The 17808-nt window shown below is 42.1% G+C and overlaps 1 protein-coding gene across 1 annotated transcript; it reads left to right on the top strand.

Annotated features, from left to right (window-relative positions):
• Window positions 1–29: 29 nt before the first annotated feature.
• On the top strand, window positions 30–6175 carry LOC146673269 (uncharacterized). Its single transcript, XM_085401793.1, has 3 exons — window positions 30–500; window positions 1383–1492; window positions 3066–6175. Exons 2-3 carry the CDS (start codon window positions 1475–1477, stop codon window positions 4218–4220), a joined length of 1173 nt encoding a protein of 390 aa, XP_085257919.1. The 5' UTR covers window positions 30–500; window positions 1383–1474; the 3' UTR covers window positions 4221–6175.
• The last annotated feature ends 11633 nt before the right edge of the window (window positions 6176–17808 follow it).

Genomic DNA, 17808 nt, shown 5'->3' with positions numbered 1-17808 from the left:
GGGCTACAGAACCTGAATTGGGATACAGCCTAAGGCTGTTCCAATTCTCAGCACCGGTCCTCTCTTTCCCTGAGTCCTTAGCAAATCTCCTTCCCACGATGACGTTTCCATCGAGGGCAAGAAAAAGAGCTTAGGAAAAGGAGATAGGCGCTACTTTTGAAATAACACCCCACGTGGTTACGTTGGTCTGCTTAGTCACGTGACCGCACAGCAACAAATCACAGCAGAGCCGGAAAAGGCGGCGGAGCAAAGTGTGTGTGCAGGAGAGGAGTCGAGCAGAGAGAGCTGCTTTTTCATGAAACGGGAGTAAAGTAGTAAACTTACAGGAACATATACCACTACCAACGTTGGGATTAATTTCTGCATCGATCTGCACACCCTTGTCTCCTGGATCGTAGCCGAGATCAGCGTGAACCACGTGGGTCTCTGCTCCCTGATCTGTTTCTTAAGACTTTCAGCTTCATCACGGAGTTTCTCTCGGTTTGTGGGCTCATATAAAGGTAAGCACCGAGCCAACTTTAATGTGGGTTCAGTTTATGTTGTTGCTGTTAAGAATAATAGATTGCTTGGTATACACTGGAGTTAGACAGTCTGTAGAGTTTGTGATTGTCTGCAACATTATAATCTGGCGGTTGCTATGGGGTAAGAATACATACAGAAAAATAGTCTTTGAATATGAACAAAGGGTGCAGGGCAGGAGAAGAGCCATCCCTCAGGACAGGAAGCCACGGGTACAAGCGTGGGGGAGGGCAATCAGCCTTTAGAATAGGACTTCATAGGGCTTTGGAGTTGACGTCACGCCGCAAAGCATTGTGGGAGCGCAGCGTCGTTTTCAGGGTCTACGAATCAAAACAAACACACTGTGTTGGAATGTATGGAACGCCAGGACTGCCATAATGAATTAATTAAATACACCATTAAATAATTAATTAAATGTGTCAATAATTAATTAAAATTGGAATTAATTAATTAAATAAATAGTTATGACACATGTAATTAATTAATTATCTGAGTGGCAGTCTGAGGTACACCTGTGCACTACTCATGATGTCAGATCAGCATCCTGATGTGGCACACCTGTGAGGTGGGATGGATTATCTCAATATAACAGATGTGCCCACTACCACACATTTGGACTGATTTGTGACCACTGTTTGGGAGGGATGGTTATATTGTGTATCTGGAATGAATTTTAGGTCTCTACGTCCATCCCATGGGGAATGGGAGCAAAAACAAAAGTGTTGCGTTTATATTTTTGTTGAGTGTGTATATATATATATATATATATATATATATATATTTGTGTACATGACAGCATTGCTGTCCAGCATTGTGTTTATCAAAACTCTTTTTACAAGTCCTGCTGTGTGTGTGTGTCCCAGGTGATTAACAGGAGGAGAAGAGTCTGGTGGTGCAACGGAGGAACAATTTCATCCATTTGGACTCAGCTGAGCCACTACAGAGGAAACAATCAATGACTTCAACACAAAAGGTGAGAAAAATATCACAGTTACAATTAGGGATGCACCGATACTGGTATCGGGGCCGATACTGTAAAATGTGTGTGTACTCATACTCGTAAAAGTTAAGCGATACCATGAACCGATAATAATGTAGCCCGGATGGGAATTTGGGAGTAGATACTCATAATTCCCATGAACTTAAACGCCACTGTAACATAAGGTGTTCACAGTTGATGTTATGTGATGTAACTGTACCCAGAATGTAATTTGCCCTGTAATATGTCTCAAGGTAAATACAGGTAATTAGAGCAATCAAACTGTTATGTTAATCATAAAATATTATTTTATGGTATGTAACTCTGAATGGAGTTTAAATATTGTTCAGAGTTCTAATTTTCTGGAGGCCCGTGAAGGTATCATAAAACGGGACCTGTGTATCTGTTGCAATGGAGGAGGAGAAGAGAACGGCATAGAGAGATGCACGAGGTTAGCTGAACCAAAGTGAGAGACTCGGCTAGTTTTACTGAGGTTAACTAGCACAAAAGAGTGTGTGACTAGAAAGCTAACCGTGTGAGAGCTTCGCAACAGAGTGTGGGTGAAGTGACTTTTTGTTTCAACGGTCGCACCACCGTGGAGTGGATTTAGTGTGGGACTGGTGAACGGTGACCTACCGAGCAACGGAACTGTAAGTCAGACTTTTGTGCTCTTACTGGGGAGAAGAGGATTTTTCTCCTTCATCTGGCGTGAGCAGCAAACAGGCCTGCAACAAGTGTGAATGTGAGTGTGTGTGGGGCCAATGTGTGAATATTGTGTGTTTAGTGGATTTATATAACATGTTTTGGAGTGTATATTAGTGAGTCACTTACCAAAAGGTGATAACATGAGTTGGGTTGTGTAATATAATTTGAAAGGGAATTATTTCATTTATACAGTACAGTGTATTTCATTTGGTTAAGGAATTGGAATATTATTTGAGTTTAAAAAAGGGATGTGTTGTGATGTGTTCAGTAAACGTTTCGTTTGTGTTAAAGAGTTGTCTGGGGTCGTTTCTTTACTACTGGTTAAGTTTAACTTGTGTGTGGTAGAAGTATCGTTTTTTGTACTCAATATCTGCAAGTACTCAGATCCAAGTATCGGTATCGTATCGGTTTGGAAAAATGGGTGTCGTTGCATCCCTAGTTAGAATATTACTGAAAGCTGGTGTGTTTTTAAAAACATGATAACAGCAGCTTTATCTTTTGCATCCTGGGCTCATCCATATATACAGAATCTACATTTGAATCAGAAACCACAGAAGTTACAAGAAAATACAAAGATCTTTTTTTATAAGCACACATTGAAACAACAATATCATCAGTTGAACTTGAAATTTCTTATGCGTAAAAGATTTTCTCTGCTGATCAATATTTCTTCAATAATGTCATTTTCATTACAACTCTCATTGTAGCATATCATTGTAATGTGACACTGCCACCAGAAGGTGGTGGAAACACACCTACAATGTGTTTGTTGACATGTTTGATTCCACCAATGGAGGGAGTTTCAGTTTGTTCCACGACTGCATTTCACTCACTGCCTCTGTTTGTATCTCTGTCACTGCAGGACCAACATGGAGCAAGAAGTCAGCGCTCCCAGGAGGCCGACAAACCTCACAGAAGAAAAGGAGAGAAAACCTACAGCTGTGATGAGTGTGGAAAGTCTTTTACCCACTCTGGACACTTAAAAATACACCAACTCATCCACAGTGGAGTTAAAGCGTACAGCTGTGACTTGTGTGGAAAGTCTTTTACCCGGGCTGCAGACTTAAAAAGACACCAAGTCATCCACAGTGGAGTTAAACCTTACAGCTGTGATGAGTGTGGAAAGTCTTTTACCCAGGCTGGAAACTTAAAAACACACCAACTCATCCACAGTGGAGTTAAAGCGTACAGCTGTGACTTGTGTGGAAAGTCTTTTACAGAGGCTGGAAGCTTAAAAACACACCAACTCATCCACAGTGGAGTTAAAGCATACAGCTGTGACTTGTGTGGAAAGTCTTTTACCGGGGGTGGAAGCTTAAAAACACACCAACTCATCCACAGTGGATTTAAACCTTACAGCTGTGAGTTGTGTGGAAAGTCTTTTACAGAGGCTGGAAGCTTAAAAACACACCAACTCATCCACAATGGAGTTAAACCTTACAGCTGTGACTTGTGTGGAAAGTCTTTTACCCGGGCTGGAGACTTAAAAAGACACCAAGTCATCCACAGTGGAGTTAAACCTTACAGCTGTGATGAGTGTGGAAAGTCTTTTACCCAGGCTGGAAACTTAAAAACACACCAACTCATCCACAGTGGAGTTAAAGCGTACAGCTGTGACTTGTGTGGAAAGTCTTTTACAGAGGCTGGAAGCTTAAAAACACACCAACTCATCCACAGTGGAGTTAAAGCATACAGCTGTGACTTGTGTGGAAAGTCTTTTACCGGGGGTGGAAGCTTAAAAACACACCAACTCCTCCACAGTGGATTTAAACCTTACAGCTGTGAGTTGTGTGGAAAGTCTTTTACCCAGGCTGGAACCTTAAAAAAACACCAACTCCTCCACAGTGGAGTTAAAGCGTACAGCTGTGACTTGTGTGGAAAGTCTTTTACCGAGGGTGGAAACTTAAAAATGCACCAACTCATCCACAGTGGATTTAAACCTTACAGCTGTGAGTTGTGTGGAAAGTCTTTTACCCAGTCTGGAACCTTAAAAAAACACCAACTCATCCACAGTTGATTTAAAGCACACAACTGTGAGTTGTGTGGTAAGGTTTTTGCTCTAAATAGCGACTTACAGAGGCATCTAGTTACCCACTCTGGAATTAACGTGTACAGCTGCGACTTTTGTGGAAAAAGTTTCAGTGACAAACAGTACCGAAATATTCACCTACGGATTCACACTGGAATTGATGTTTCCTGCTGTGACCAGTGTGGGAAACTGTTTACAACAGATGCACAGTTACAACAACACACTGAGGAGAGACCTTATAAATGACCTGTGTGAGAAGACTTTTAAAGCTCCAAATCAGCTGAAAAAGCACCAACAGATCCACACCAGAAAGTAACTCTAGAAGTGCAGTTACTGTGAGGATGTATTGATTTTTTATCTTGTAATTTTAACCTGATTGTTTGGAAAAAGTCTGATCAGTAAACTTATGGAGTTATACTGAATGAACTGAATGAATGAAGACTCATTTTCACTCAGTAAGCTGAGTGTTGTAATATAAACAGTAAAATGTAATTGGACGTTGGCAGAGATGCTTTTTATTTCAGGCAACGTTCAGGATAAAAACGTTGAAGGAATTCCCTGATTTACAATGTCTTTGTTTAGGAGTGGAGCAAAGAACATGGATCCATTTCTCAACCCAGTCGTCACTGTGGTGGTGGGAAAGCGTTTCTCTTTGACCTTTGTAGAAAAACCTCCAATCACGAACGGGACCTAAAAGCACATCAACGTAGACACACTGGAGACAAAATGAACTACTGCAAAGAATGTGGGAGAGGCTTCCACACACCAAATACTATAAAAATACATGACCTCTTCCACAGTGTGGTCAAGAAGCACATCTGTGACCAGTGTGGGTCATCCTTCACCACTGCAGGAGGGACACCATACAAGTGCAGACACTGTGACAAAAGCTTCTCACGATCAGGTCATCGTAACAAACATGAACGAACACACATGGAAGTGAACTTCAGCTGTGACCAGTGTGACAAGAGCTTCAGGAATCTCAGTTCATACTCCGAACACAAACGATTTCACACTGTAAATAAACTGTTTCACTGTTACCAATGTGCAAAAACCTTCACTTCATTATCTGCTCTGTGCAAACATCAGCCTGATCATGCAGGACTGAAATCACTGGATCACAATGAATCTGAAGAGAGAGAAAGATCCTCTTCTGGTTTCAGGCTCAGACTTAAAAACATTGAGATCAGGCTCCACAGAGTTCAGATGGAATCTCCTGTAAAGAGTGTCAGCTGATGTCACACTTGGGCTGCAGTGAATAATCCTGAATGTTACATTTAGGAAGCTGCATGTATAGATATGTATATGCAATTTCAATGCTTCATTCATATTTAATCTTTTGCTGAGGTAAAATCTTCTCTTAAATCATTTTCTCCCAAAACTACAAATATTTTCACAGCAGTTGCTCTTAAAACCTCAAAAATGAACTAAATCTGTCCACCAGCTTTGAAAAAACACCTGCCGTGACGTTATGTCCAGAAAAAAAGAAACTCAAGCTAAACTGGTTTTGGGCTGTACTTCCATGTAATACCAGTTTGTACCAGAAGATGAACCAGTGAGGCTGTGTAACCTTCATTCAATTAGGCAAAGAACACAATCTTATTCACAGTGGCAGCAAAGAAATGTTGAAAGTTAAAAACAGCAGCACACATCAGAACCATTTTAAAGATCACAGGTGACTACTTTTACTTAATTCAAATTCTGTTAAACCTCTATTTTTTGCTCCTCCTTTCACTTTAGTGTATTTAGTCCTTGAAGTCCACATGTTGTTTTTTTTAATGAATTTTGATCCACATGTTCTGCAGCTGTTTTCTTGTTGATTTGAAGTTTGTATTATGAAATCCTGATAATGTTAAAGTGTTAGTTATATTTGATGAAGTCTGTGTAGAGTTTATCTTATTAAACAGTTTGGTGTGAAAAATAAAGAAATGGTCTCAGAACAAGTAGTTTGACCCATTATTTCCGATTCAAACTAATTTAACTGTTTTCAGTGGTACATGTGGAGGTTTATCACAGGAGGCGACTTGGCTGTTCTCCACTCACACTGAAGAAGGATCCTGCAGCTAATTAAAAACTAAAATGATATTGAAGGAAAATTTGTTTGATTTTTCTTAAAAACATGCTGTTGGCGGTTTGCAGTTGCAATGCAGGATCGTGCTGCTGCTCGTCTACAGGACTCTCATGGAGCACCACTTTGAAACTTTGTAACTCTCTCTGCAAAATACAATATATAAAGACTAATGCTGGGCAATTAATTATATAGTTACTTCTTCAAAAAAGTTACTGAGTATTGCAAACAACAAAGATTTTTGCAGCTGTTTACCTAAAAATGTTGCTAAGGGATTTTTTTAAAACAAACATTTCAAACTATTTACAGAACAATCAGGCGTTCTGCATCAAATCTGATGCCACACAAATTATTTGTGCCTCTCCAAAAAATAATTTCTGTCCACTATGAGATAAAGGAGAACATCAAAAGCCTGATACCTGTAGGCCTGACAACAGGAGATGTATCACTCCCGTAACATTTAGCAGCCGCCTCATTGTTCTGACACACACAACAAAACTATTGACTACACTACACACTAACTATACAAGATTTGCGCTAAACGTTGCAATTCTCTCACATCTCAAAACACTGCCGTCACTCCTAAATTTTCCTCTTCTTAACAACTTCCGTTTCTTAACAACCAAATGCCATGTTTTGATTGGTCGGCATGGTACATTTTTTGACCAATGGGAAAGGGTGGGGTGTTTTGGTTTTGTCTTTGCTCACAGGCGGAGAGTGCTTTATAACGTTTTCTTTATAAAATGCTGTTTTTACCATTTCTTCCCCCAGTAAATATAAACAACAATATTCTGGAAGAAAACCAAACACTGGATTTTTTTTTGGAGCAGGAGCAGATAAACAGGGAGCCAAGGTCGTAGCTTAGGCGCTGTGTGAGAGAAAGCATGTGAATGTTTAGGCTTTTTATGATAAGGTGGGGGCACCAGAGGCTATAAGAGTTTCATCATCATCATCATCGTTTACAGTGGGGCAAAAAAGTATTTAGTCAGCCACCGATTGTGCAAGTTCCCCCACCTAAAATGATGACAGAGGTCAGTAATTTGCACCAGAGGTACACTTCAACTGTGAGAGACAGAATGTGAAAAAAAAATCCATGAATCCACATGGTAGGATTTGTAAAGAATTTATTCGTAAATCAGGGTGGAAAATAAGTATTTGGTCAATAACAAAAATACAACTCAATACTTTGTAACATAACCTTTGTTGGCAATAACAGAGTTCAAACGTTTACTATAGGTCTTTACCAGGTTTGCACACACAGTAGCTGGTATTTTGGCCCATTCCTCCATGCAGATCTTCTCGAGAGCAGTGATGTTTTGGGGCTGTCGCCGAGCAACACGGACTTTCAACTCCCGCCACAGATTTTCTATGGGGTTGAGGTCTGGAGACTGGCTAGGCCACTCCAGGACTTTCAAATGCTTCTTACGGAGCCACTCCTTTGTTGCCCGGGCGGTGTGTTTTGGATCATTGTCATGTTGGAAGACCCAGCCTCGTTTCATCTTCAAAGTTCTCACTGATGGAAGGAGGTTTTGGCTCAAAATCTCACGATACATGGCCCCATTCATTCTGTCCTTAACACGGATCAGTCGTCTTGTCCCCTTGGCAGAAAAACAGCCCCATAGCATGATGTTTCCACCCCCATGCTTCACAGTAGGTATGGTGTTCTTGGGATGCAACTCAGTATTCTTCTTCCTCCAAACACGACGAGTTGAGTTTATACCAAAAAGTTCTACTTTGGTTTCATCTGACCACATGACATTCTCCCAATCCTCTGCTGTATCATCCATGTGCTCTCTGGCAAACTTCAGACGGGCCTGGACATGCACTGGCTTCAGCAGCGGAACACATCTGGCACTGCAGGATTTGATTCCCTGCCGTTGTAGTGTGTTACTGATGGTGACCTTTGTTACTTTGGTCCCAGCTCTCTGAAGGTCATTCACCAGGACCCCCGTGTGGTTCTGGGATCTTTGCTCACCGTTCTCATGATCATTTTGACCCCACGGGATGAGATCTTGCGTGGAGCCCCAGATCGAGGGAGATTATCAGTGGTCTTGTATGTCTTCCATTTTCTGATGATTGCTCCCACAGTTGATTTTTTCACACCAAGCTGCTTGCCTATTGTAGATTCACTCTTCCCAGTCTGGTGCAGGTCTACAATACTTTTCCTGGTGTCCTTCGAAAGCTCTTTGGTCTTGGCCATGGCGGCGTTTGGAGTCTGACTGTTTGAGGCTGTGGACAGGTGTCTTTTATACAGATGATGAGTTCAAACAGGTGCCATTCATACAGGTAACGAGTGGGGGACAGAAAAGCTTCTTACAGAAGACGTTACAGGTCTGTGAGAGCCAGAGATTTTCCTTGTTTGAGGTGACCAAATACTTATTTTCCACCCTAATTTACGAATAAATTCTTTACAAATCCTACCATGTGAATTCATGGATTTTTTTTTCACATTCTGTCTCTCACAGTTGAAGTGTACCTCTGGTGCAAATTACTGACCTCTGTCATCATTTTAAGTGGGGGAACTTGCACAATCGGTGGCTGACTAAATACTTTTTTGCCCCACTGTATTTGTATAGCACTTTAAGAACACACCAGGCAGACCAAAGTGCTGAACAACACAGATCAAAACAACAACCAAATTAAAAATACCATAAAATCATTACAAACAATAAAATAAATAAGAAGGTGTCAGTTTCCTACAGAGTTAAAAGCCAGGGAATAAAAATAGGTTTTCAATCTGGACTTAAAGACCTGCACTGATGACGCTTGTCTAATTTGGAGGGGAAGGTTATTCCAGAGCATCGGAGCCGCAATTGAAAAGGCACGGTCTCCTCTGCATTTCAGCCGCGACTTAGGGACCTACAGCAGCAGCTGCTCAGCTGAACGGAGCGAGCGAGGAGGAACATGTGGCTTCAGCAAGTCAGATAAGTACACAGGAGCCAGACCATTTAAAGATTTAAAAACCAATAAAAGGACGTTAAAACGAACCCTAAAATCAATGGGAAGCCAATGCAAGGAAGCCAGAACCGGAGTGATGTGATCGAATTTCCTACTACCGGTTAAAAATCGCGCCACCGCGTTTTGCACTAACTGCAGGCGTGACAAGGTGCCCGACCCGACCCCTATTAAAAAGGAATTACAATAGTCCAGACGTGAGGTGATAAAAGCATGAATAAGAGTTTCCAAATTGGGTTTGGAAAGGAAAGGCTTAACCTTCGACAGGCGTCTGAGGTGATAAAAAGCTGATTTTACCACCCCACTTACATGACCTTCAAAAGTAAGCGCAGAATCAAGTTTAACACCAAGATTAGTGACTGAACTTTTCAGATGAGAGGTCAAATCACCAAAATCAACATCTGGAGAATCAGTAGAACAATGCGGGCCATATAAAATTGCTTCCGTTTTGCGACCATTAAAATTCAAAAAATTATTTGCGATCCATAATTTAATATCGCTAAGACAGTCAAGCAGTGATTGACACGGGGAGGTATCCAAATGACTAAAAGGTAAGTAAAGCTGACAGTCATCGGCATACAAATGAAATGACACTCCGTGTTTACGAAAAATCGCACCAAGGGGGAGTAAATACAGCAAGAAAAGTAATGGCCCAAGGATAGATCCCTGGGGCACACCCCAAAGCAGAGGGGCCACAGAGGAAGCGGCCAGCCCCAGCTTGATACAAAAACTCCTTTCGGAAAGATATGATTTTATCCATGACAATGCCAGATCAGAAATTCCCACACAGTGATGTAAGCGGGAGATCAGCAGGTCGTGGTCCACTGTGTCAAATGCAGCTGTCATATCCAATAAGACAAGCACAGCATATTTACCACAATCAGTAGCAACAAGAATGTCATTCATAACTTTAACAAGAGCTGTTTCCGTACTGTGAAAGGGCTTAAAACCAGATTGGAAAATTTCAGACAATTGCGAGTCGCTCAAATAATCCAACAGTTGGGTATGTACAATCCTCTCCAAGATCTTGCTTAAAAAGGGAAGTTTGGAGATAGGTCTAAAATTTGACATAGTAGAACTATCAAGGCCAGGTTTCTTAAGTAAGGGGTGTATGACTGCATGTTTAAACCCACTAGGAACTTGACCGGTTAACAGACTAGTATTGATAATTTTCAGGATATAAGGTCCAATGATGGGAAATACTTTTTGGAGAAAGCGGGGAGTAACAACATCATTTGGGGAGCCACAGGGCTTAGCATGTAGCACCAACTCCTCTAAGTCACGCAGAGAAATCGGTGCAAAAGCAGGGAATAAGCTTGAGCAAGGAGCATGCATGGCCGGATCAACAATAGGTGGAATCAGAGGCCTCAGGCTAGCAATCTTGTCCACAAAAAAGGTGATAAACTTGTTGCACATAGCCTCAGAGGACAGCAAAAGGTTGTAACCCTCCAAGTTAAGTACAGAATTAATCGTATTGTATAAAACACGAGGGTTATGAGAGTTGGCCGAAATAAGTTGAGAAAAGTAGGTGTTTATCGGCCTTAACTGCCCTCTGATAAGTTTTCCAACTAATCTTTAGGGCTTCCAGGGAGACATGCAATCTGTCTGTTTTCCACTGTCTTTCACATTTCCTACATTGTCTTCTAATAGCTCGGGCATGATCTGTTAACCAAGGACTAGTCTTAGATTTACATTTTCTTACTCTCAAAGGGGCAACAACATCAAGCACAGATTTACAAGCAAAGTCAAAATACAAAAGTAGGTCATCTGCAGTGGGCAACTCAGGGGCATAAGACATAAATTTGTCAAACAGTATAGAAAACCATTCGGCAGAATCAGAGCCAAAGGCACGATAACATCGAGCAGGTGCAGCCTGATTTGCAAAAGCGTTAGAAGGAGCAATATCAAATAAGATAGGCATATGATCAGAAAATACTGCATCTTCAACCCGTACATTGCAAACAGATAAACCATGAGATAAGACTAAGTCCAGTGTGTGACCACGTTCTTGAGTGGCACCACTAACAAATTGGACAAAATTAAAAGAGTTCACTAAGTCCAGAAAGTCCTTGGCCAGGGGCTTCCCCGGACAGCAAACATGAATATTAAAATCACCAAGCAGGAGGATCTGGTCATATCGTGATGCACAATCAGCAAGAAACTCTGAGAACTCTGATAAGAACACCTTGTTATATTTCGGCGGGCGATAAACAATCGCACATAACAACGAAGGCGAGTGGCCCAGTTTACATAAACAGAGTTCAAAGCTGGTGTAGCGAGACGAAGGGAAAAGCTGCTTCAAGTCCAAGTGAGCCTTAAAAACAACAGCAAGCCCTCCTCCGCGACCAGAAGCTCTCGGAACATTAAAAAAGGTACAGTCAGCGGGTACTAGTTCAATGAAAGCGCTTAACTCACCGGGAGAAATCCAGGTTTCAGTCAAGAAGAGTAAATCCAGAACACGAGAGAGAAAAAAATCCTTCAATATGAAGGTCTTGTTGACCACCGACCTGGTATTTATTAGACCCAGCCTGAGAGGGACTGGGTCCAAAACTTCCGAGGTATTAGCAACCAGATCCACCGGTCGAAGATTTTTCTTGTCAACTCCGCGCCAGCGCATATGCCGTAGAGGAGAGAGTTTTGCTGGACCATTTTCGAAAGACCCAACAACAGGAACCAGCCAGGAGTCCACCGGATCCAAGGCACGCAATGGCACCAATAGTTGCGGACAAAAGCGGCGGATGCAGCGGAGCTCATGGGGAAAATGAGAAATCCAGGATTTCAGCTTCACAAGACGACCTCCACGGTTACCCCGTCTCCTGCGTCGCTTCCGCAGATCCGGTGACGGTGGTAGGGAACGCCAGTACGGTGGTATTGGTTCCAGATAGGGAGGAAAAAAGCCTTGGCTGTCATATTCAGGCCGGTCAGACATCCGGATGGATAAACCTATTTCCAATAATGTCTGGCGATCATAGGAAAAAGTACAACACACATGTAACACAAAATTAACTAAAAACAATAAAACAAAACAAATAAAGGAGAGCGATAGACGGCGTGCCGAACACACAGGCGCCATCTTGAATCCAATTCAATTCAATGGACAGTGTTTGAGCAATGCTCCACCATTTTGAGATCTGAGGCTGTCTGCATACAGTGTCCATCTCCCACGCGTGTGATCATTAAAATCATCGTTTGACTTAACCTGGCCGGTACAGTGTTGTTATTGTGGTTTTTTCTCTTGTCTCCATCCCCAATTTTGAACTCGTAACAATCACAACTCTGTTTTTTATGTGGCCTATCAACACAATTTGAAAACTGGTATAAAATCCACTCTTTTTACGTCACTTGTTCCATCTGTCCTGCTCACATCTCCAATGGTTGTACACGTTGTCATTAATGTGGCTTCACTCCACATTAGCCACGCCACTTTGCTAGCTAAAACACCGGTGTCGGCACATAAGGACGCTGTCATAGCCTGTCAACGACGTTGATTAGCTGCGCATATACAAATTTGAATCACGTGATTGGCTGGACTATGGGATGAGGTGCCATTGTTCTAATCCCATACTGGAGCAGCCAGTCACTTACTGACTAACACTGCAAAACAGAATTGTTAACGTATTTACTTTCATTTCAATTCCGGTTAGAATTTTATTTTATGTGCAACACGGATTTTTTCTGCACAGAGACCGTGCCAGCAGTGCGCAATTGAGCACACGTGCAGTTTAGAGGGAACATTGGTGATGATTATCAGAAAGTGAACAAGGTCTCATGGTTTGATGCTTGTCCAATGCCTGAGTTGACCTGGACTGGTTAAGCACTGCTTGTCTTATTTTATGATGCTGGATTTAACCAACGCTTACTGGCAGATTCCCTTGTCTGCAGAGCCCAAAGACAAAAACGGCCTTCTCCACTCTGTATGGTTCGTACCAATTCGTCACACTTCCGTTCGGCTTATTTGAAGCCTCGGCCATTTTTCAGCACCTCACGGAGCGGTAGCTGCTTCCTCAAATTGCATATGCTGTTTTCTACCTGGATGATGTTGTTGTGGTACCCCTGTGAGAGCTTGTGAATTGGAACCAACACAGGAAAAGAGATTGAAGCCATATGTGTAGAGGAATGCGGTGACATACGATACCATACCTCCTGTTTTAACAGACAAGCTGGCGCTCTCTCTCTCTCTCTCTCTCTCTCTCTCCTTTTATGGGAATGTCTGAATTTCTATACATACAAAGTTACCTCCTTTTTCAGCAGATAAGCGAAAGGTTTTGTCCTTCTAAGGAAAAATTATCAGTTCCATACATGCCACTCCTACTGCTGTGGAAACTTGCTTTAAGTATACATGTAAATAAAGGTAAAGGATGTTCTGAATGCCCTGGGCGGTTTTTCTGTGTCACATCGGTTGAGCAGTGACCGCCCATGCGCATGTAAAAAATAGATATCTGAGTTGTAAGTTTCTTTGCCTTCTAACAACTTTCTCCTCACAATCGTGTTTGTTGTACAGTGTAATTTTTAGTGCTGTGTCTTACGCCGAGTTTTATTTTGTTAATGCTGTATAGTTTTCACGGTAGCTTTGGAGAGAAGTCTTCAAATAAACCAGTGACAGAAAACCACTGCCTGTTCTTCGAGGGAATTATACTCATGTAGCTATGATGATGTTTGCTAGTTCACCTTACATGCATTAATGTAATAACATGGTTAGCGTACTCAACATGAATTACACACGAACAACATTAAGCTACTCACGCAGAGAAGAACGGCTGCTGCTGCCATCTTCGTCCGTCATCATTTCTGCTACACTGGCAGGGCTAGGGGCCAGGACTCTACTCTTCGTGTTTTTGGGGGATGTTGCTAATTCCGGGTCCGATAACAGGCACCACACCTGCAGTAGATGTACACGGTGTGAGGTCTCAGCAAGCTATCAAATACGGCGCATTTCTCGGCTTTTAAAAAAACGCTATGCGTCACCAGGCGTTTCATCAGATTTGAGGTGTTACCTCCTTTGACGGTATTGCAGTATCTGATTAAAGCACTTGTAGCAGGCTGCTGAGTTTGCATCTTTTGCTGTGAAGTACAGCCAGACTTTTGACCGCTTCGCCTTGGGCATTTTTAATCTGTAGCTCTGATCTAAAAGAACGTACGTACCTGGGCCCGCCTACTATCCTCGGAAACGTAAAATGATTGGCTAGAATCTAAAGTGTATCACAGCTCAGGAAAAAAAAGCACTGAAATAAAGCACCGAAATGTGTGCTGCTTTTCGGTCTGGTTACTACCGTTTATGTCAGAACCGGTGCCATCATGGCACCGGATACCGGTATCCATCCCTAGTCATATATTTACTGTTTTGCTGTTTTCAATGGAGACCAGGGATATTATTGGACAGAACCTATGATCGCCGGCCAAAACTGACACTGTTATTGAACTGTTTAGCCAGTAAGACACTGTAGAAGACAATGTGATGTGTTTATTGATATGAGTAAGGAAAGTAACTGTTATGAAAGAAGATGTTAATTAGAGAAAATGAACCAGTAAAGAGAGTATATTTCACTGAGGATGTGAAATAAGTAAATGTAATTGATGTGAATGAGGAACCTGCTGAATTATATATTGAAAGCTCATGGTAGTGTTTATATAGCATTTGTTTGTGTGAAATAAATCAGACTCAGACACAATCTGGAGGAATACAGAGACACATGCTGTCTTCCTTACTCCGCTCTTCACCTGCTTTTACAGGTAACATATTTGTCATCATGGTCTTCATCCTTGGGACCCGTAACAAATCTTGGGGGCTCGTTCAGGATTGTCGACACCTTGCAGTTGATACTGATCCAAAAATGACATCTGGGACCAGGACGGGAGCTGATGCGAGCTGAAAGTTGGAGCCGAGACTGATCCATGGTTGCTAAGACGGTGGGTCCTGCGGGCCTGGGTCAGCAAGAGGTCGACGCAGAGAAGGCTTCCCTGATGCAGAGATAGTTCGTGGAGTGCTCAGGATATTAAGGCCTGGAACTTTTAAAGATATGTTAATCAATAAAGACGATTTGACTGTACTTGAACTGAAGGGGTTTCTCCATGCCCACCTGAGAGAGAAAAATAGTACAGAACTCTTTCAAGAATTAATGTGTGCCAGAAAAGATGAAAGTGAGACACCACAGCAGTTTCTCTACCGGGTGACAGGGTTGAAGCAGTGGGTCCTCTTCATATGGGACCCAACCTAACCTTAACAGTAGCAAACCAAGTCTCCCCTCGCCAGTCACATCAGAAGTAGTTAACCAGCAGCAGGGTGAGGCACTCGCTACGTCTGGTGTTATGGCACCCCACACTAAACGTGGGGCAGTTGCTAAGCTAATCAGTAAGAAAGCTCTCATACATTGCAATTTGAATGGCTTAGCAGTGAAAGCAGTACTTGACACATGTGCTCAAGTTTGCATCATAAGTAAACATTGGAAAGACTGATACTTGCCTGACTTAGTCATGCAACCTCTGTCTGAAATCATCAAGGAAATTGATGAGTTGAAAGTTTGCGCAGTCAACGGGGAAACCATATAATTTGATGGCTGGGTACCCATCATGATCAACTTACCGGGGGATGAAGACCCCAGCCTCTCCATCAGTATTCCGGTCCTCGTCAGTACCTTGCCTGTGGACAAACCATTGATCGGTTTCAATGTCTTGGAACAGATCATTGAGGAGCAACTAGAGCAGTTGATACCTACTCTTGTTACCTTGCTGTGTAATGCCATCTGTCTTCCTCCTGAGAATGGTGAGGTGGTCAGAAGCTTCATTCAGACAGTAGAGCCAAACATTACACAAGGGTACTTGAGAACAGTTGAAAGGGATGTGATTATCCCTCCTGAACAGGTCACCTGGTTAAAGTGCCCCGTTCCATCAACCATGAATCCACTTGATTGTTTAGTGCTGTTTGAGGATGATGAGGGCAACCAGGCCCTAAAGCGGTTCTATGTCTTGACGGGGTTAGTTGAAATACAGAATCCAGCTAACCCATACATCACCATTGCTCTAAGTAATGACACCAAACATGATATGATCTTGACAAGGAAGATGGCCCTGGGCACCTTACAGCCAGTTGAACGTATTGTGGAGGTTGAGGCCTCAAACGAGTGCCCACCTGCAATAACGGTTCGCAAGATAATGGTAGAGTCAGCTGGACCTCTCCCAATGTCGTGGTATCCGCCAGTGAATCTTGATCATTTGGAAGAGGAACAAAAAGAGATTGTCCAGAGAATGTTGTTTGATGAGTGCAGGGTCTTTGAGTGGGATGGGAACAATATTGGTTGTAATCCTGATCTGAAAATGGTGATAAACCTAAAGGATGACATACCAGTGCAGAGAGCATATACCTCCTTTGCACAGTCTTGTAGACGGGGATACAACGTCCTCCCATGGATTCCTATCCTATTCCTGTCTAAACGGCCCATCTGTGTCTCTGTTCCTGTCCGTGATGTGGCCTCCCATGATTTACGCACCGTCTGTGTGGGCCTGGATCCTTGTGTCATCGATTCACAGAGAGTTGGGGAATGGCTTTCAACTCTCTGTGAATGGTACTCATGGCCATTGATCAGTGTGCTTTGGTCAGTGGGCTTTGGTCAGTGGTTGTTCTCAATGGTCTTGAGAATTTGTATATTAACCCTTTAAGACCTACCATAGAACCCAGTCCGCCAGAGCTTATATTATATTTTTACATGCTGTGGAGCCATTTCTGGGAGCATTTCAAGTTGCTATACATCAATACAACCATTATAGCCCAAATTTTAATATGTCTGCATTAAGTGCATAGTAATTACATAAATTGCAAAAAAGTGCAATAAACTACAAAAAAATTTAAAATCTTTTTTGTTTTTTTAACATATATTTCTAGTTAGAGAAATTTAAGAGGCTTATCCCTCAAAACTGTAAATACAAAAAAGTTGCACAAACTAGTTTCCCACCACAGGAAATTTATTTTGAGTGTTTTCATAGTTTTATTTTTGAGATACACCAATTTTCATATACTACAGGAAAAACGAAAAAATATATTATAGTGTAAATTTGCAAAATAACAGCATATGCATCAAAATAAACTATTTCCAGCAGTGCAATATGATTCCTAAGCATCCCAGAAACGACACAGAAAGTCATGAAGTCAAACATAACTTTTAAAAACACAAGTATAAGCTCATGAGGCCACGATGGCAAAAAACTACATTTCCGCAAAATGACGTCACTTCCGGTTTCGGGCAGGTCATGCGGTCATGTGATAGTTCGCGCTGATGGACGTAGGAAGTGTTACAAACAGCTGATCGGATCGGCAAAGCGCGTTTCTGGAATATTATGTTTTTGTTGCTACAAGCACTTTTTATGCAGTTTTTGCAAAGCTATATGTGGAAGGAAACTGTGACCGAGGACAAACTGATGGCATAAGATGTAAGTACAATTCCTCCGGTTTCATATGTAAAAAAAATTATTGCGCTAGCTCACGTGGTTGCAGTGCTAGCGGGATTTAAAAATAGTTACGCAAAATGGAGCGTGTCCGCTCCTATCGGTTCTAAAGGGTTA

This window comes from Rhamphochromis longiceps, linkage group LG3 (assembly GCF_057381845.1).
Source record: "Rhamphochromis longiceps isolate RC_006_pf linkage group LG3, R_longiceps_female_GT1.1, whole genome shotgun sequence".
NCBI lineage: Eukaryota > Metazoa > Chordata > Actinopteri > Cichliformes > Cichlidae > Rhamphochromis > Rhamphochromis longiceps.
This window is presented reverse-complemented; position numbering and strand designations above follow the sequence as displayed.